At 35.5% G+C, this 19,012-nt stretch overlaps 12 protein-coding genes and 1 non-coding gene across 13 annotated transcripts; 8 read left to right on the top strand and 5 right to left on the bottom strand.

The window, feature by feature from the left end:
• Positions 1–76: 76 nt before the first annotated feature.
• Positions 77–2,551, top strand: BEWA_044330 (translation initiation factor IF-2, putative; the record flags this gene model as incomplete). The annotated part of the gene is made up of 7 exons (XM_004833785.1): positions 77–214; positions 256–371; positions 497–596; positions 632–719; positions 758–1,704; positions 1,743–1,924; positions 1,960–2,551. 7 exons carry the CDS (start codon positions 77–79, stop codon positions 2,549–2,551), a joined length of 2,163 nt encoding a protein of 720 aa, XP_004833842.1.
• An 85-nt stretch (positions 2,552–2,636) lies between these two features.
• On the top strand, positions 2,637–2,963 carry BEWA_044320 (hypothetical protein; the record flags this gene model as incomplete). Its single annotated transcript, XM_004833784.1, has 2 exons — positions 2,637–2,746; positions 2,780–2,963. 2 exons carry the CDS (start codon positions 2,637–2,639, stop codon positions 2,961–2,963), a joined length of 294 nt encoding a protein of 97 aa, XP_004833841.1.
• A 39-nt stretch (positions 2,964–3,002) lies between these two features.
• Positions 3,003–4,221, bottom strand: BEWA_044310 (conserved hypothetical protein; the record flags this gene model as incomplete). Its single annotated transcript, XM_004833783.1, has 2 exons — positions 3,003–4,049; positions 4,087–4,221. 2 exons carry the CDS (start codon positions 4,219–4,221, stop codon positions 3,003–3,005), a joined length of 1,182 nt encoding a protein of 393 aa, XP_004833840.1.
• A 151-nt stretch (positions 4,222–4,372) lies between these two features.
• On the top strand, positions 4,373–6,136 carry BEWA_044300 (conserved hypothetical protein; the record flags this gene model as incomplete). The annotated part of the gene is made up of 10 exons (XM_004833782.1): positions 4,373–4,498; positions 4,534–4,600; positions 4,641–4,739; positions 4,777–4,829; positions 4,870–4,912; positions 4,947–5,325; positions 5,364–5,543; positions 5,575–5,709; positions 5,744–5,961; positions 6,000–6,136. The coding sequence occupies 10 exons, from the start codon at positions 4,373–4,375 to the stop codon at positions 6,134–6,136; spliced, it is 1,437 nt and encodes a 478-aa protein (XP_004833839.1).
• Positions 6,137–6,179: 43 nt separating this feature from the next.
• BEWA_044290 lies at positions 6,180–6,252 on the bottom strand. The gene has a single exon. It is a non-coding gene; the product is annotated as a tRNA-Lys (tRNA).
• A 91-nt stretch (positions 6,253–6,343) lies between these two features.
• Positions 6,344–7,961, top strand: BEWA_044280 (lipoate-protein ligase, putative). The gene is made up of 10 exons (XM_004833781.1): positions 6,344–6,667; positions 6,701–6,800; positions 6,837–6,889; positions 6,930–6,978; positions 7,016–7,086; positions 7,122–7,196; positions 7,232–7,288; positions 7,322–7,393; positions 7,428–7,659; positions 7,694–7,961. Exons 1-10 carry the CDS (start codon positions 6,347–6,349, stop codon positions 7,759–7,761), a joined length of 1,098 nt encoding a protein of 365 aa, XP_004833838.1. The 5' UTR covers positions 6,344–6,346; the 3' UTR covers positions 7,762–7,961.
• BEWA_044270 (conserved hypothetical protein) lies at positions 7,673–8,686 on the bottom strand. Its single transcript, XM_004833780.1, has 5 exons — positions 8,519–8,686; positions 8,406–8,479; positions 8,207–8,365; positions 7,996–8,163; positions 7,673–7,961 (listed from the first exon to the last, which is right to left on the bottom strand). The coding sequence occupies exons 1-5, from the start codon at positions 8,631–8,633 to the stop codon at positions 7,785–7,787; spliced, it is 693 nt and encodes a 230-aa protein (XP_004833837.1). The 5' UTR covers positions 8,634–8,686; the 3' UTR covers positions 7,673–7,784.
• Positions 8,687–8,706: 20 nt separating this feature from the next.
• On the bottom strand, positions 8,707–9,883 carry BEWA_044260 (conserved hypothetical protein; the record flags this gene model as incomplete). The annotated part of the gene is made up of 5 exons (XM_004833779.1): positions 8,707–8,910; positions 8,945–9,008; positions 9,066–9,206; positions 9,246–9,667; positions 9,707–9,883. The coding sequence occupies 5 exons, from the start codon at positions 9,881–9,883 to the stop codon at positions 8,707–8,709; spliced, it is 1,008 nt and encodes a 335-aa protein (XP_004833836.1).
• A 265-nt stretch (positions 9,884–10,148) lies between these two features.
• Positions 10,149–10,950, top strand: BEWA_044250 (COPII-coated vesicle membrane protein, putative). The gene is made up of 4 exons (XM_004833778.1): positions 10,149–10,348; positions 10,388–10,514; positions 10,556–10,726; positions 10,763–10,950. Exons 1-4 carry the CDS (start codon positions 10,194–10,196, stop codon positions 10,946–10,948), a joined length of 639 nt encoding a protein of 212 aa, XP_004833835.1. The 5' UTR covers positions 10,149–10,193; the 3' UTR covers positions 10,949–10,950.
• A 100-nt stretch (positions 10,951–11,050) lies between these two features.
• BEWA_044240 (ribonucleoside-diphosphate reductase small chain, putative) lies at positions 11,051–12,392 on the bottom strand. Its single transcript, XM_004833777.1, has 6 exons — positions 12,166–12,392; positions 12,097–12,129; positions 11,920–12,056; positions 11,712–11,883; positions 11,332–11,674; positions 11,051–11,298 (listed from the first exon to the last, which is right to left on the bottom strand). Exons 1-6 carry the CDS (start codon positions 12,256–12,258, stop codon positions 11,093–11,095), a joined length of 984 nt encoding a protein of 327 aa, XP_004833834.1. The 5' UTR covers positions 12,259–12,392; the 3' UTR covers positions 11,051–11,092.
• A 401-nt stretch (positions 12,393–12,793) lies between these two features.
• BEWA_044230 (hypothetical protein) lies at positions 12,794–16,270 on the top strand (the record flags this gene model as incomplete). Its single annotated transcript, XM_004833776.1, has 1 exon — positions 12,794–16,270. The coding sequence occupies one exon, from the start codon at positions 12,794–12,796 to the stop codon at positions 16,268–16,270; it is 3,477 nt and encodes a 1,158-aa protein (XP_004833833.1).
• Positions 16,271–16,352: 82 nt separating this feature from the next.
• Positions 16,353–17,379, top strand: BEWA_044220 (signal peptide containing protein; the record flags this gene model as incomplete). The annotated part of the gene is made up of 1 exon (XM_004833775.1): positions 16,353–17,379. Exon 1 carries the CDS (start codon positions 16,531–16,533, stop codon positions 17,377–17,379), a length of 849 nt encoding a protein of 282 aa, XP_004833832.1. The 5' UTR covers positions 16,353–16,530.
• A 248-nt stretch (positions 17,380–17,627) lies between these two features.
• Positions 17,628–18,461, top strand: BEWA_044210 (signal peptide containing protein; the record flags this gene model as incomplete). Its single annotated transcript, XM_004833774.1, has 1 exon — positions 17,628–18,461. The coding sequence occupies one exon, from the start codon at positions 17,628–17,630 to the stop codon at positions 18,459–18,461; it is 834 nt and encodes a 277-aa protein (XP_004833831.1).
• Between the last annotated feature and the right edge of the window lie 551 nt (positions 18,462–19,012).

Here is a 19,012-nt window from a genome sequence, read left to right as displayed (position 1 = left end):
CAATACTCTATTATGATATATATTTACTGATTAGATCTGAACAAGTGTGCATACGTGAATGTGTAAATAAGATGACATGATTTTTAAATCTTTATGCCTTCTGTATCGCGGAAGATTTCTTCCTCTTGGAAGACTTGCCTTTCGGAAGGTAATAACCAAGGGAAGATCCCAAAAATCGCCAGAGATTTTACTTCCTCCGTTTATCGCAGTGCAGGTTTAACTGTTTCAACAAATTTCAGACAAACGTCAATTTAGGAGCTACGTTTGATGTTAAATATTGATTATACATCATGTTTTCGCCTTTGCAAAGTCTCAATTTCGAGAAACAAATATTCCTGGAAGGATATTGAAGGCCGTTCCTTCGAATGCTCGTTAGTTTTTACACATACCTTTATAGAGCCCATACAACATGAGATGCATCCATGCAGCCATAGATAACAATGTATCATCTTTATAATTTCATATTTTTGTGATTCTGATATTCATATGGATACAGGAATAAAAGACACGTGCTGGTCTGTTTTGATACGGCAGCGTATGTTTGCCGTTCTTTTGGTTTTAATGCTATAAAAGTTAGCCCTGAACCTGAAGTACCAGTATGTAGCATATATTCCTTATTTGAAACATCTAGGAATTGACGAGCGAATCTGCTATCCCAGTAATCGCAGTTATAGGTCACAAGGACCACGGAAAGACATCCTTGTTGGAGAAGCTTACAGGTTTAAACTTTAGCTAATACTTGCTTCATATAGTTTAGGAAAGAATCTCTTGGAATACGAGCCAGTAAGAACTACACAGAGCTTGTATGCTATGACACTCCCCTTTACAACTCACTCAAACTATTTGGCAACATTTGTAGACACACCTGGAGATGTTCTTTTTGATGTTTTAAGGGGAAGAGCTATCCACCTGGCAGATTTGGCATTGGTTGTAATTTCTGCCGAAGGTGGAGAATTGCAAACCAGAGATGTGATATTACAGGCTGATAGCTTTAATGTCCAAATTTTATTCTGCGTAAATAAGATTGATCTAGATTATTCTAATGTTGATATTGTAAGGTCAGAGCTCAAATTTCAGTGTAATTTAATGTTCAATGAGGGGATTATTTCTAGGAACTTTGAATCGGAATTGGACAATTTGATCCCAATAAGCGTAATTTCAGGGCATAATATAGACAAACTAGTTGAAAAAATCGTTACTTGTACAAAGAGCATTAAAATGCCTTGTAATAATATAAAATATGAAACCTTTTTAGGTGGATACAGTTTAAAGAAATTTGATGGTTTCATAAGAAGGGCTAATAGCTTAGTAAGTTCTGGATTACCGCCAACTGCCGTTGGATTTATTCTTGAAATTACAAAGACAGAGTCGTTTGGGATTGTTTTAACTGTAATAGTACGAAGTGGAACCATTGTTGAGGGAAATTATTTTGTCGCTGGCACATATTATGGCAGAGTTACTGGTATATATCCCTCTGGTGAAAAGCTCTCTCCTAAAAATAAGATTTCAAATGCATCCGTAGGTACTGCAGTATTTATTACGGGAATGAAAAATTTAGAGGGCACCAGTGTAGATGATTTACTTTTAGTTTTGCCACAACACGAAGCCTTCAGATTGAGTCAGTACAGACTGCAGCTACAGATACTAAAAGCTTCACAAGTCTCTGGCCCACTTTTACAAACACATTGGACGATCTCTTTAAAGGTTTAGTTTTATATTAGCATTTATACACTAACATATAGTCTAATAATGAACAATATTACAAGAGTGGAGTGATTGACACCACGAAGAAACCAAACGAAGTAGAGGACTCTGAATATTCACCTGATGATTTTAAACCTGCGACTCAGAGCGAATCAACTACAGAATATGATGAGAGCGAAGATTTTCCCGACGAATTTCCCCATGATACCGACATGAACAGGTAATAACTTATTTGGAATAATTATAATAATATAGTCATTTGACATCCATATATCTAAAACCTGTGGAAGGGGATGAAATGAGTGATGAGTTCGATCCCTGGACCTTGAAGGCCACAATACACAACAAAGAATTGAAGGAACGCTGGCAGCAGAGAATAAATGAACGAAATCCTAACGGCGCTACTAATGCAGTGGGTTATAGCAACTCAAAGATGGAAAGACAGTCACAAATTTATGAAGATACATTTACTGAAGATATAGGACGACCGGTTATTCCGATAATTTTGCGTGCGAATTTTGTTGGAACATTTGATTCCCTGCTAGATGGTTTAGATATCCTAGAAAAGGAATTTAATGTACGTCTTCCACTTGTTCACGGTGGAGTAGGTCCTATTGTTCCTAATGATATAGTTCAAGCGGAAATTGGAAATAAATTCACATATTGCCCAGTTTATGCTTTCCAGGTTCCAATTCTCAATGATGCCGCCAAACATGCAGTCATAAATAAAATCACAATCAAAAGCTTCAACTTATATTCTGACCTATTAGATGATGTAAAATCACGTTGTCAACATACTCTTGAAAAAATAGCAAAGAGGCGATACGTAGAAAAATTGAATGAATAATTCCTGCGAAAATTCCCTCTTGGTAGAAAATTTTCGGCTAACAATACCCGCCAAAATCCTGTTGTATTATACTAATAGCAAGGTAATGGAGCACGAAGATGCGTTGGTTGAGTTTATGAGAAATTTTGTTACAAGGGAGATATCTAATGATATAGAATATTCAGATAAAGTGGAGGATGGAAAAATAGAAATGAGGTACGCATTTAACCAATTTAAAAATGTCTTTAGATGGGTACTTCTGCCAAGAAATCATCCATTATTTCTGCTAGATCCTCTGGAAAGCAACCTCAAACGTATCTTCAGGGAAGAGGAATGGCGCAGCTTAGGTATAAAAATGTCCCTTGGATGGCATCACTGCGGATTTTCACCATTTGAACCGAATATTTTGATTTTTCAAAGAAAAAGGACGTAGAATACACGAGAAAATTAATATAAAAAGTGTATTAAAATATCAAATCGCATCGTTAAAGGGGTCAATCTGCTTAGATGCTTTTCTTCTTATTCTTTCAGCCATGTCAAATGAATCATAAGCCTGCTTCTGGACCTTGGCAATATAACTAGATTTCAATTCACTTTCACGTTTTTCTATGGCACGTTCAATCAATTCCATTTTTGCGATATTTTGTAGTTTCTCTTTAATGCGTTCAGTTCCTTCTGCTTTCATTTCTTCTAATTTAGCTGCTTCATCTCTTTCTTGCTTAGCTAGCTTTGATTTAATTTCTTGTCTCCTTTTCATCTCGTTCTCTCTCTCTATACCAGTTTCAATTATCTCTTTTGGTGGAAGGATATCGTCTGTTACACCAAAAGCGTATTTTAGCGGATCTTCTCTTTTTGGTCTGTTAGGTCCTCTTTGACTTTTTTGTACGTCTGTATTCTTATCCATAGATCTACTTCTAGATCGATATTTTTTCGTTTCGTAGCTTTTTTCTTTACAAATACGGTTATTCGGCATATTATCACGGGATATAGATGAACTATGAGATCGATTCCTTCGTTTGTGATACCTTCCTTTACTTATTGATCTGTGCCTGTCTACAGATCTGCGATTGCGTGACGATACATATCTGCTTCTTTGCTCGTATGAGTCACTATCCTCATATTTATCTCTATGATGATACCTGTGCTTTCTTTCACGGCCTAAATGTTTATCTCTAGAATCATGTCTATCATTTCTTGAATATTTATCTCTATGCCTTTCGTCATACGGAGAGTCAGATTCTCTACTTGTTTCTTTGTATTTTACATCTTTATCATCTTGGCGCTTCTTATTATAATTGTTTGCTAGTGAAGCGTATTTGTCCATGACCTGTTTCTGACGCATTTCAATCTTCTTTATGATAAAGAGAGGATCTTCTCTGAATTTATTGATCGTTTCATCATACGTTTTGTTTGAAGATGTATCATTTAAAAGAGATCCAGGAGCAGAAGTTACCAATTCCGATGTTTTTTGCAATTCACCCTTGGCGCCAGGGATGCTTCGACCCAGTAGATATGCTTCCTACAGCATTTTATGTCATTAATCACTGTATACTTACTAGATCCTTTTCCTTTTTGTTTACCGCATTCGGATCCGTATATAACCATTCCAATCCTTCAGCTTCTATTCGGGAACTTGATGTCCATTGGCGTTCGTCCGCCTTTAGAATTTTTTCCTTTGTCAAATCTGACATTTGTTTATAAACCAAATAAAAGATTCAGAATGGTATAAAAATGTAAAAAAAAGAATAACTAAAACCCTCTAATCTGATTGACTGCCTCATGGAAAAAGAGTTAGACGAAGAAATCGCACTGGAGATAAAAATGTGTAAAGGGATATAATAAATGGCATTTTTTCGGTGTTTTTTAAGGCACAACACACTTAGAGGTTTTGTTATAGTTTCAGGAAAGCTTTTTGCAACATCGTCACTATGCCAATCTTCTTCCAGAGAGAATAGTCCCAGGAGACAGGTTTTTTATTCTATTTTAATGAATATTCTTTATAGAAGGTTCACCTTTTTGGTTCTCCCGCAGCATTGCCCGAAGGAAGTTCAAAGTCATCCTTTTTTAGAGGTTAGTTTGGTTTATAATTGATTCATACATCTTAAAACAGATTCTAAAGAATGGAAAATGATAACATTTGGGCCCTATTTTGGAGTAGCACTCGACAATGATGATAATATTTACATTTGGGGACAATCTTCAAACAATGGTATTCGTTTTAGTTCATTATTTCATGAGAAATATAGATTACAAGGCTCCATTCACTGCGTTTAAACTACTTGGACTTAAAGATATCCAGGTATTTACTATATACATATCACTTGGACATGTTCATGCAGTGCTCCAAAAATGATGTCTATCTTTTGAGGTCGGATGGAGCAGGTACTCACTATATACTTCTTTAATAATCATTCAGTGTATGTCATTCGGGATATTTCTGTGCTATTAAACCATAATGATGATCCTAAACTGGAAAAGGTCGATTTTCAGACATATATACCTTCGTCTCGTACCCCAAAAGTCATAAATATGAGTGTTGGAGATTCACATGCTGCATTTGTTACGGAAGATGGGGAATTATATTGTATAGGAAATAATGAATACGGTCAATGTGGAGCGAGACCCTCAAATATAATTAGAGAATCAACATTTTTGGTCTATCAACCAGAAGATGATAAAAGTGACGATGAGATTTCATTAAACAGAGTTACATTTAATGAAGGTGTTAAAATACGAAATGTTGTGTGCGGAGGAAGACATACTATTTGCATAGATGATGAGAACAATATATACACGTTTGTTTTCATTACTTTAAAAATATGCGTTTATTTAGGTTTGGTGATGATTCATCAGTTCAGCTGTTTTTGGGAGATACAAGAGGACGTTCTCTGTTGGAACAGGAGTTATATAAGGATTACTTTAAAAAACACGGTAATGTGGATATTTCCGATATGCACTTCTCACAGAAAACAGAAATGATACATCAATTGCATACGGACAAAAGGAGAGGTAGGTACATTATTATCGTTAAATATCCTTTTTAGACACCTCCAGTACAATCCTATTAAAATAAACGATGTCGGTCCTATAAAGAGGTTTAATGATCTCATTAAGAAATCTACGATAACGGTAACAGCTGGAGATGATTTTACAATTATAGTGTTGACACCAAAAGACGGGTAAGAGATTTATGCTTGTACCGTTTTTCTTCAGGGATTCTTTGGGATCCACTGTATTTGCCAGCGGAGGCAATAAATTTAGTCAGTGCGGTAGTTTAGATGTTAGAATTCACAAGGCACAAACCGTAAAATTCCCAAAAGAGTCAAAAATCACCGCTGCAACCTGCGGAAGCAATCACTGTCTCGCTCTGCTGGAATCCAATGGTCTGTTAGCTTGGGGAAACAACAGTTCCGGACAATTAATAATTCCAAGTTTGTTATTAATCACAGTTTTTATAAAAATATGATAGAAAAGGGCTGTATAACCAGTCCAGAATTTGTCGATATTCATCATGATCACCCAGATGAACTTGCCAAGGGTCACAACCTGAATGAGATCAAATACATGAAATGTGCATATAATAACACTGTAATTATAACATCTTAGAGCTTTTTACAGAAATTATGCAGCATAAACGAAAAAAAAGGCGAGCCTCCTAGGGGGCTCGAACCCCTGACCACCAGATTAAAAGTCTGGCGCTCTACCGACTGAGCTAAAGAGGCGCTGGAGTCTCCTGCAAATTACAGTTTATGTGTGTAAATCCACCTTTCATGAGAGTAATAATTTGACTAGCGCTATCACATTATATTTTTTAAAATGTGGAATTCATTCCACATCCTTAGACAGCAGTACAACACTGCATCTAAAACGATGAATAAGAAGCTGTCTATTATATTTTCGCGAGAAAATAATATTTACTTTAATTTGGCCCTGGAAAATTATTTATTGTCCAAATTTTCGTCAGGATTTCCAAACAAGGCTCATGCAAATGTACCTATGATCTACCTATGGAGGAATTCTCCATCAGTGATTATTGGTAGAAATCAAAACGTTTGGTCCGAATGTAATTTGGATAATATCAAGAAGGATAATGTAAACCTTGTTCGCAGATTTACGGGTGGAGGTGCAGTCTATCAGGTATGGATACCAATGCATTTATTAGTTTTGTAGGATTTGGGAAATACATGTTTTACATTTATATCGAGTGCCAACGATTATAATTTTGAGGCCAATTCCAAGCTAATTTGCTCAGCTCTAGGGAAGCTTATAGGTTTGTTCTCTTCTGTCATTTTACATAACTTTCTAGGTGAAAAGTGTGAGCCTAGTGGCAGAAACGACTTATGTGTAAACGGTTTAAAGGTAGGTTTTGAACCATCTACCAAAGAATCAACGTTTTTAGTTTTCTGGTGCTGCTTTCAAGGTACTTCCAGATGCTGCACTTCATCACGGTATTTATATTCATGGTACATATGCATGTATTTTCAGGAACCTTGCTCATTAACTTGAATACCGGATCATTGGAAAAATACTTAACACCAGATAAATCAAAATTAGCCGTTTGTTTATATCTAAACTTTAAAAAATATTTTAGAAACATAATGTAAAGAGTGTAAAATCGCGTGTTGCGAATCTAGCTCAGTTTAAGCCAGACATTACCCATGACGAGGTGAGTAGTTTCTGAAATTTAAATGCAAATTTTAGGTTTCAAATACCATAATAAAAGAAGCTATGGAGTACTACAATGCTGAAAATGAAGAGGTGTGTTCTTTTATTTGAAAATTATCCTATTAGATAATAATACTGGGACGTGACTCTAGTTTTTGTGAAGAGGAAGGGTTTAAGGACTGTCTCGATAAATTAACTGTTAGACATTTTATTTGGAGATATTGATATGTAGAATGAAAAATGGATTTACGGACCTAAAATGTTGGAGTGTAAGGCATTTAAGAAAAGATTTGACTTTGGAAGTTTTGAATTCTGCCTTGATGTTAATAACGATACGGTAGAAAGCGCATGGATTTATTCTGATACTCTGAACAGTGACTTTGTTGATTATTTGAATCTACAATTTAATAAAAACCCATTTTTGTTCAATGCAAATTCATTTAACAAAATTTTGAGTGAATGTGGTAAGTTTGTGTTATAAAATTACGATTTAATCAGAATTCCCTAATTGTAAGGAAATGATTTCCGAGATTAAAGAGTGGATTTGTCAAGAAAACTTTGTCTAATTCATTCTCAATTTGTATGAGAGTTAATAATAATCAGTGTTAGCGATGATTTCAAGTTTTTTGTTAATAAATTCCCTGGTCGAATTTCGAAGACTTTCCAGATTCTCGTTAAATTTTCTGGGAACCCAAAATATAGTTGGCTGGGTAGTTGTCGCAATAAAATTTCCCATTGTTTCATAATGCTGTTTCAGCTTTAGCCTCTGTAAATTGTTGTAATGTGTAGAATGTTCTAACCATTAACAGTGTTTGTTTTTCAGATAGTGATGATTCTATCTGGACCAGTTTCTCTTCATGTTGTTTGATTTTTTCCTCTATATCCTTTGTCAGATTATTCAATTGTTCCTTTTGACGTTCTTCCAGCTTTGTTTCTATCATTTTACCCTTCTCAATATGTTTGATTACCTAAGAATATAATCTTAAACAGGGCCTATGGCATCAAACTTACATTTTGATCATTCTTTTCCTTAGCTAGTGCATCTTTGGCTTTCTGTAAATGTCCCCAAAGACCGATTTTCATCATACGTTTATGCCTATCGACCGTGGCGTTATCTTCTTCCACCTTTGGTCGTTTTTCAACTTCATCGGTAGTAGATGGATCATCCTCCTAATGTTAATTGTGTACTTTCAAATTAGAATCCACTCACTGTCAGTTTACGTTTGCCTTCCAGAGATGTATCTATAGAAGCCTTTGTTGAGAGTAGGCCATTCAAAATTCCATCTATATAACAATGTTTTAACGCAAAAACAAAAACATTACCATTATTACCGTCTATTTGACTCTTTAACCTCTTTATTAAGTTGTTTAACGAGTTTCGCTCATGAACCAGAGAACGAATCTCATCTTGTAGCTGGTTACTATCTGTACTCGCCATTAGTAGAGACTTTTGTAATATACATGTGTATTTGAAGAAGATTTTAAATCTATGGATGGGGAGGTACGACTGACTAGAGTGAGTTTATCAGTTGCCAATCAGCATCAGTTATAGTCTGAGTGTTGTATTCATTAAATTCTTCTACATTTGAAATGTTTACAAAATGGCCAGCCTTTTGTTCACAAATCTCCCAATTAGGAGACTTTTCCGGATGATGCCAACTAAAGTCTATAATGGTTTCTTGGCTCTCCAAAAGGCCTTCTTCTAACCCAGATTTCTGTACAAGCTTGTGTTTTATTCGATAGTTATACCTTTAACTCCTCCTTGTAGTTTGGGTAACCCACGTGATTTTTGGAGAATTTCATACCTTCACTTCTAAACGTTTTATGTCAATATGAAATATCGAGTCTCACAAGGAATGCACAAACTAACGATTCTATGATTGGAGGTGTTACAGTGTCTACAAAAAATCGACAATTTGTACCATTTGAAATTCTCAATTGTCCACACGAGGTAATAAGAACAATATCCGAAATTGAATCGATAATGATTGATGATTTTGCGATGCCAATCCTATTTAAATGTGATTCATTGTACATTGGTACGACAAACCATATTATGGAATTTCTAATATTTGACAAATAGGCGGATTCCACCGTGTTTAATAGGATAATTTCACAGTTTTCCTGGACATTAATGTGCATGATGAAATTTACAAACCAAATTTTCTGCGAGAATGGATGCAACTTCATTTGCAGCTCCTTGCTTTCTAAATATTCTGGAGAATCGTCAACATATTGTTTGTTTCGCACATACCTTTTCCCCTTGAGGTTTTTTATCACACACCGTTCTTTATAAGTGAATGTTGGCTCATTAGATGTGAGTTTCCGATTGTCAACAGGCGTAGGTATAGTTACCACTGTTTGAAGATTTTTGGGCGTTTCAACCTTTTCAGTGGGTTTGAACGAGAATTTACTTGGTAGTAATTTAATCTTATCTTTACTATTTAGTACTTTTAGTGCGTTATTTAATACCTATGTCCCATTTTTAATATGAGGTCTCTGGCAGCTTACCTTGTATATGGCCGAATTTTGCGTTTTTAAACAATTAGTTGCCACAAGTTCCTTAATAGATGTCTCCACAACCTTTATCAGATGGGTTATTTCCGTATCTGTGTTTGCCAATTCAGCCCTTTTGAGAAGGTCCTCTGCCTTGTCTAGGCTTTCATAGCCTTCTAGCACATTTTCCATACCAATTATGCACACATAACAATATCATCCGGACTAAACATACTTAAACTATTGTTTGAGAATCTCTTTTAGAGGTATCATGAGTATCGGATACGCCGGTGTGTAAATGGGCCTTTAGATCGGATGTATCTTGTTACAAGTAAAGAATATCTGATACATTACGATTAAAAATAATGTGTAAACAATGATAGCCAGAAAATTCGTTCTCTAGTATGTCTTCATTAGCACCACGCCTCTAGTACTTGGTCCAAAATAGCTGCGGTTTACTTCCTATATTCATTAGATGTAGATTATAGTTCATATTGGAACAATGTGTTCCATTTTTAAACAAAATTTATCCTTTCTTCGGATACTTACCATTATTTTAACTCTATTTAAGGTTTCGGAGGCTATAAACATAACCTTGGGACCCGGAACGAAGCGTTTTCTAACCATCAATGCGGTAGCTGGCGATGTTATAATAGGGTATTTTGACTTTTTAAATTAATATCATTTGTTACACAGATCCGTTGGTGTCGTTCCGTCCGATACACCCGTATCTATCGACTTGTATAGAGTTGAATCTCAGATAGCCATCCCAAACGACCACAAACCCATTCCTAACATTGATTTTTCAAATATCAACTACTTTGTTCGTTACACATTTCTTTGCACATCATATTCTTCTCGTAGGTTGCGGAGACTGGCTACTATTCTCTCTCTCTAGCAAATACACACAGTGGATCCGTAACAGTAGTTGTTTCTATTAGAGCTGAATCAGATGAGAGTAAAGGCTATTCTAAACTATCCACAGTGGACGATCTTAAGGATGTTGTCTCATTCGCAGAAAAACTTTTGGTCAACGTAAGTTGCATGTTTTAGTCAATTTATAAATCTCAGACTCGATCGATTATGAATAGAATGGAAGCTTACAGTACCAGGGAGTTCTTGCTATCAAAAATTATCAACGACATGAACTCGAGGATTATAACCTTCTCCTTTATTCAAATGTTCTTTGTTATCGGATTGTGTTGTGCTCAAATTTATTACATTAGTTCATTCTTTGAAGTAAAGAGTTTCGTCTAACAACTTACTCTATTTTATATTCATTATTATAGCATATTTAACCATAGAGTCTAGTCTGGTGTATGTACAACTTTAACACTTAGTGCACATGTTGTAACCGCAGTACGGTGTTAATATTGTGAAATATGCGGCTAAAATGCAGTTTTAAAAATCTTCGTCAAACTTTATCTCTTGTTCGAAATGTTCTATATCATGCTGAATCGATGGTTTGCTAATGTTGAGTTGAATGTTCAAATCAACGGAGAATTCATTAATCCAGTCGACATCTAAATCTGGCTTAAATATGGCCTTATAACCAGAAACCAATAGCACTTGATTCAACCTGGACTCGACATATGATGTTATATGGTCTGTATATCAAGTTATATATAATTTTGACAAACCCTTTTGCAATTTCATAAACTCGAGGGGCAAGGAAGAAAGACAGAAGGCAATTTCGAGTTCTTTGACTTCATTTATCAAACTCAAGACTTCACTTTCTAACATTCTATTTTCCATGAGTTCAAACAGACAAAAAGCAAATCTGGCATGAATGTGTTGATCAGATTCTATAGCATCCAATGCAAGCGCATATGTTGGAATGATCTTTTCTTTGACAATAAAATCTCTAATTATACCGAAAGAGGCAGAGAATACTAATTTTGAAATCAACATCAAAAGTACTCTCTTGAAAAAAGACTTGGTCTCGATAACGTTTTTGTGTAACCAAGATATTTTATCGGATCCCTAAATACGGAACATACATATACCAGTATAAACTTACGCTCTTTGAATCGAGGCTAGCAGCCAAGGTTTGGAACATAGAGCCCACAGTTTCGCTATGAATGTTTTCATCAGTTAACTGGAATCCATAGAATGCTCTGGCTTCAGGTACTTGCACATCACTTAATAAGTCTAGTGTTATTGCTGACGGACGGCACTTCACGTTATTATCCCTAAAGGTCGATTTAATGGCATAAATATGGGCTAACAGCATTATGTGATAGGACAATACTTTATTCAGAGCGTCTAACAGGACCTTGTCCAAACGGTCCAAAACTTCCTTATCTTCGGAGAATATAAAGTCTTCAGCAGCCCAAAAGTTGTTTTCTACCTCTTTATACATCGCCTAATTAATAATTAACAACAAAGCAGCGAGGTGTGCTTACCCAGAAGCTATCGTGCTTTATAGGAAACATAACCTGAATAAACATTGGCTACGAGATAAGACAACTTACCCATCTATTTGGATTTGCCTTTAGCACAATCTCGTTGGCTTGAAGACCTTCTATCTCCTTAGAAGATAGATGCTTTACAGTTCTTAGTGCCATCGTTTCTTATATCTCCAATTCCGTCGAATACATGGAAATGTTTACACACAATTTAAATATCACAAGCACAAAGAACAAATATTCTACGTTCTTAACCTTACAATTGTAAACGGTGAAAATAATACTTCTGCGCGATGGATGATGAACTTCCACTTTGAGGTCGGCATCACAAGTGGTGTCTTTTACAACATCATTGGCATTCACATCGATTTTATGGCGGTTTTTGATATTTTATCGTTCATTAGTATTATTTATTTAAATACTAATGGTACGTTTTCCTTTACGACTTATTACCGCAAAATTATGGTCAGTGATGCATCTACCTAACGCAAGTTTGTTTATCTTCCACTGAAACAAACCATTTCATATGTATTTTCTCTATTGTAAAAAACATTCACGGTTTAAATGGATTGAATAACATATCTTTCGATTTGAAGCCAATTACCAAATGTAGTATGCCAACTATGCCTTACAACATGGAAATTTAAATGGAAGTTACTTTATTTAAGTTCCTATTTGCAGTGGATTGCAGCAGATGGAGCCATATCTTCGTTTTGCAACCGAAGTAACTAATAGGTCTAAAAAATCGGACCTAGAGGATCATAGAAGGTTTATTTTGGGCTCCAATGAGTGCCTTAGGGTTTGTCTCAACTCTCTGGCATTGCTTTTAGATTCAAAACTGTTAGAGCCTCTTGATATTCCTGAAGATATTCCATCAGAACCTGATCCAATTGTTAGATACTTTTCTACCCCTTTGCTACCACGAACATGTGAAAAATTGAGAGAATGGGATCATTTAAAACGCAAAACATTGGCTGTAGAAACTGCACTTGTTATAGTAGAAATTTCAAGGAATGGATTGTCACAGTTAATAAAAAGCATAGATAAAGGATTCAATAGTGAAACATTCTATGTAAGAACTCTAGCTATTTTGATCCATTTGGCAAAGAAGTCACAAAATTTTCCATGGAACGGTGAGCCAAAAGAAGAAAGTGTCTTGTATAATGATGACAACACACTGACGGATATCTTGTGTAATCTAATTTTGGTTCTTTCGATATTTGCAACTGAGGAAGTTGGCTTGTTTACAAACTTTAGGGAGTTACCTAAATCGCTACTATCTCTTCTTCCAAGGACGTTAGGTGTACATATTCTAGGGATTATGCCCACACTGGCTTTTGATTCAAGGATATTATTCTCTCTTGAATCCCGTGAATCGTTTATAAATTCACTCGCAGATCAGTTTTTTAACCTTGTGGATCATTTGATTTTACTAACTAAGAGTTCCATAATCTCTTTCGATCCTTCTAGCTATGAGATATCATTTACTATGAATTCTGGATCTTTGGAAGATCCTACAAGTTCTTCCATGGTTTCATCAGCATATACAGAAATATATCGTTATTATCTGTCAATTTGGCTTAGATTTTCCATAGATTATGTTAAATATGGCTCCTTACTCTGTAGAAGTAATTCAGAAGCATGCAGTAAACTTATTAATTGGTTGTCTAGGGTTTTAGAGTATCGTTCGCTAAATGTAATTGGGAATTTGTTCATATTCGAAGATATTAGGTACTTCGAGGATGTTGTTAAGTTGGCAAAGGCTACTGATTCCAATCTCTATGTATCTTCCCTGATACATCACTCCTCTTTAACAACCCAAGATTCCTTGAGGATGATCAAGTTCGCTGGCCTAGAAGTTATTTCAAGGGATAGTGTAAATTCTAGATATATTTTTTCTTTTCTAGTGGATGGTTTATCTTCCAACAACATTACAATATTTCTGGAAACTTGGAAGCATTTGTTATATCCCAATAACATTGGCGAACAATCGGTCGATTTTCTCGTGAAGAATCATGAACCACTCTTGGATCGTTTACTTCCACTTTCCGTCTTTGATTTTACGAATATGGAAGTTATCGAGAAATATGATGCAAAAGATATCTACGCTGAAGATCGTTTAGATAATATGAAACCAGAGAGAAACGATCGTGACGATGCCGTATTCCTAGTTCGTGATGTTATTGTGCTTTTAGTTTCTATTATTGGTTATGCTTGTAAAGATAGATTACTCTCTTCATTTAGTTTTGGATATTCCATACTTTTTCCTGCATCTAATCATATAGATACACAAAAGTCGGGTGAAACTATAGCAGAAAAGGAGTTAGATACCAATAACAAGTTTGAAGATTTAATTTATAGTCCAATATCTTCTTGGAGTAGGTTTTCCAGTGAAGAAATTGGGACTCTGGAACTTTCTCTATTTATACTTTATATTTTGCGCAACGAGTGCAAGGATTCTAAAATGAATGTGTTTATTGAAAAAATTAGGGGGTTTGATCCAAATGTGGATGAACGTATTGAATTTATACTTGATCAGATAAATAATGATAATTTCAAGCATTTACACCTTTCGGATGCTTTTCGTGTTTTTTCATCGAAAAAAAAGTTTAGGAACCTTATAGACTCAGATTTGGATTGGATTAAATCGTTTAGTACAATTTTACAAGTTTGTGAACAAAAGAGAGATTTGCAATTCGGAGATGGAAACATCTTTCAATTGGTAGAGGAAAAGATAGCCTATTTTAAGTATCCAATATTCGTGGGAAAAAATAGCGAGGTAGAATATGGTTCTGATCATTTGTTTACTGAGTTTGGTGCCAAGATGGCATCAAGTATAGTTAGTGCATTAAGTACGCAGATCGGTATGAATTTGATAGAAAACCAAGTAACAACGTCTTCAAAGCAAAGTCATACAAATGGTATAAATGAACTTACTATACCTAAAAACTTGGAAGCTGCGAGGGATTATTTGGAAAAGGTGTCATTACTACTGAGAGTATACAGGGAATACCCAAATTTGATACCCAAGGGTAAAAAGGGTCAGAGTCCAAAGGAATTACCAATTTTCCAAATATCTATAGCTCTTTTAGTTAGGCATAATGATCTTCTCCAGCAATTTATACATATTCTTACGGATTTGATTCTTTGTGGCATCACAGTTCCTTTGAAGATAATTGGATCGAACTTTTCGGATATTCAAACCCTTATTTTGGTTTCTTTAAGATGTATACTAGCAGAAGTGTTGAAATGTGACAAGGCGCAGCTTACAACAGTAGCAAATATGTTCAGTATGTTTGATTTCATTGCATATTTTGTCATCAAATCCTTGAACGAACTTGTGAGTCTTACACAGTGGTCCTCCGGAAATTATAGGGTCTTTACTATTCTTTTAGAAATATTGGCATATTCTTTCCAGATTGGACCTATTCTACGCCTTCTATTGGAAAATGGATCCAAAATGCAAATTATCTTCCAAACAATTTTTATCGCAAACACACTTGGGAAATTCCACAAAAGATTAATTATTTCTCGGAATTTTCTTAACCTTTCACTAATAACAAGGCTTCTCCGCATAAATCCAAATTTTAATTCGAATGTTCAACAGAAATATTTTGTAAAGTCTGGATCTATGATCGGAGGTCCTAGTTGTGCTGAGTTTATAGACCAACAACTTGATAGAATTTTTATGAAGAATTGTGCAAGCTTTCAAGTATGTCTGGATGAAGGTGTAGATCCAGCTATATCTGGATCGTTTAATCTGCTTGATGTGATAGCCTATGTCTCATTTAAGCAGATTTTTAAGGGAAGTAAGGATTTAAGGGTGGAAAAATTTATAAATGTTGAAGAGAATCCGCTGTTGGATATAGATTATAATTTGTTGGAGAAGCTGTGCGTAATAGAGAGTAGTGTATTTAGTTGGAATCTTCTAGACACGGAGTATAGGCTCTCTCTAGAGTGTATAGAGCGGTTGTTTAGCGGATTTCCTCAGCTTCCTCAGACGAAATTATTGTTAATTGCTGAATATTTTTTCATTTTTGTTGCCGCTTCAACAGGCAGAGAATATGGTCAGGTGAAAACGAAAATTTTAAAAGACAATATGGTTAATCCAAATGCTGCTTTGTTCATTTACGAGCTTTATCGCAATGCAAAATCGCACCTTTACGAATAGTTTATCTAATTTGTACTTCACACCCCCATTCGGGCTACCTGGTAGCTACGGTACCTAACGTTTATTGTTTGGGAGTGCATTTATATTAAGTTAATCATATCGTAGATCCCTTGTATTTATCTTTACTATACATCCCGTTTCGGTGGTAATGTACTTTTCTGCGATTCTGTACAATTGTTTTGATACCGGTGTTGTAACTTCCATAGAAATCACACATGGAGTTTAAAATCTATCATTAAATAAATATACCACATATCCGAATGAATGTAATTGGAATATCGTATCTTGTTTGGTCACTACCTTTAATTGTAAACGCAGCATCCGTAACATCAGAGGTGCCTGAAGCTGTAGATCTCGCGATCAGGGATACTTACAATGCTTTGTTTGTCGAGCTATCTGCTCTTTCTTACATGATACTTGCAAAGTCAATGAACATTGCGGATAATTACATACCGGGGCGACAACAAATTAGAGAACTCAAATCTCTAAAGGAAAGTCTCACAGAGACACTTGGTGTAAATGTAGAAGTTATTCCTACCACTAGTAAGAAGACCGTAGGCAATAATTATGGCACTGGTTCTAACACACATGAAAAGTTCACCATCAAAAATGACAGAGACATTGCTGATTTGGAACAGGCATTAAAAAAGGGTATACCACAAATCAAGAAAATCTATGAGCTCTGGAAAAATGTTTTCTATGCAAATGTGCCTTCACATCTAACGAGTTTTTCAAAGGAAGGCTCGAACTTTTGGGCAGTTGATGCAAAGATTTTCTATGATTATTTCAAGATATGGTTTATGAACCTTGGTAAAATTCACAACCAACTAAAGGTGAGAAACAATAGAGTAACGCCTTCTGAGATGTTTGCAAAGTCGATTTATCTCAAAGGCTTAGGTCATAGCAACTCATATGATGGACTCTGCGATGCGTTTGCTAAGCCTGCGTACGCAATGTTCGCACCTATATCGTTTAGAAGTGATCACAATTTCTTAACCAAAATGGTTGAGGATATGAAGGAACATTGCAATAACTCTTGCTCCCGTTCTTTAAAATCATATATGGACATGTTCCATCTGTACACAAAAACAATCAAATCATTTAAATAGTAGTCTGGATCTTGTACATTTATAATATGTCTACACATGTAATGGAAAGTACCCAGAACTGTTTGACCGGTAGGAATGGGGAAAGGCGATGCGAGTAGTAGCGCGGCAAGATCTCTATAAAATATAATCGCAGTTCTTCGAAATGGAATTTTGAGTATAGGAAATTTGGAATATTGAAAATGTAGCCAATGTGCGCATTTTGAGTAAAATATTTGTTGTACTATAATTTTGTAAATAAAAGGGACAAAATGTTGAGTTTGCCCACATCCAGCTTATTTATTCTACTATTCTCAGAAATTGCTAGTTGTTTTGTACACGATTCCAAAACTTATAAGAAGCTTTTGCTAGAAAAACAAATAGCGTTATCTGTAGAACTTTCAGAGCGCTCTCAGTCAATGTTAAGTTACTATGGGATAATTTTAGATAATCCAGAGGTTAAGAGTCTCTTAAATATACAAGAACTTACTACAAGGGTCCAAGGTGTATATGCGGAGCTTGATAAGATTTTTCAGGATCAAAGTTTTACTACTTTTGCAGCCAATGAGTTTGATCCAAAGGTATACGATCTTATAACAAAGAGTATATCTATATTTTTCAAAATGTACCTGAACATATACACGATCCTGGAGGACGGATTAAAGTCAGCATCTCGCTCCAAACCGGAGCTGGTTAATCCAATTTTATGGAAGGTCAAACGCACCTTTATTCTCTCTGCTATTTCTGCTGAAATACTCTGTCTCAAGATGCTTTATGATGTTACGTCACAAACTGGTGTATTTATAAATCCTATCATGCCAGCCATTTACTACCTCTTGGTATTTGAAAAGGGTCTCCAAGACGAAGCTGAAAATCCCACACTTGAAGTTGAACCAAAAGTGTTGGACGATATTGTTTCCAAGTACTCTATTTCAGCTGATGAACTAATGCAGAGAGTTTTGGAATCAATCGCTGAAAACGAGATTACAGTTAACTCAGAGGATAGAATTGGCAACTACATGCAAGATTTTAGAAAAGAGTATAAAAAGTCCATCAAGCCACTCTTGGAACTCAATGGAATACAGATTGAGCACATTGAGTTATAGTCTCTAAAATGTCAGCACCGGTGGCGTCTGGACTACCCAACCGGTTTCCGCTCTACCTTTGAAATTATGTGTTTATACAAGAATATCTGTCGGTTGGTAAACGCATGTTCTCTAGATATAGATCAATCATTCGTGGGCGGAAGATCATCTAGTATGCATCAAGCTCTGTCCACGGAAAGCGACCAATTATTTGTATACAAGCGCTATAGTCTAGGCTATATATGAACTAAACGTGGAAGGAGTCTTCAACCATAGCTTAGAGGATATTTCAAGAGATTCGTGCATCTTGTCCAAATACCCCAGAGGACAGCTAGGATGTAAGTAAAACCACTTTGAGGGGTCATAATTTTTGAGTTTGTAGTCTTTAGTAGATTGAATGTGTTTGTGGCTGGTAAAAAATGTTCTAAGAAAATTTTGATTAAAAGAACTCACTGTCTATTTGTGCCACTCTGTACTAGTTTGTGTACGTGGTCCTTTGTCAGCCAGTTTAAGATAAGTTGTTAAATCCACCATAAAGCAATGTGCTGTGTGTAGAAATTGTCAAAATCAGA

This window comes from Theileria equi (genome assembly GCF_000342415.1).
Source record: "Theileria equi strain WA chromosome 2 map unlocalized gcontig_1105316255037, whole genome shotgun sequence".
Taxonomy (NCBI): Eukaryota; Apicomplexa; class Aconoidasida; order Piroplasmida; family Theileriidae; genus Theileria; species Theileria equi.
Note: the sequence above shows the minus strand (reverse complement) of the source record. Positions and strands in the feature narration are given on the sequence as shown.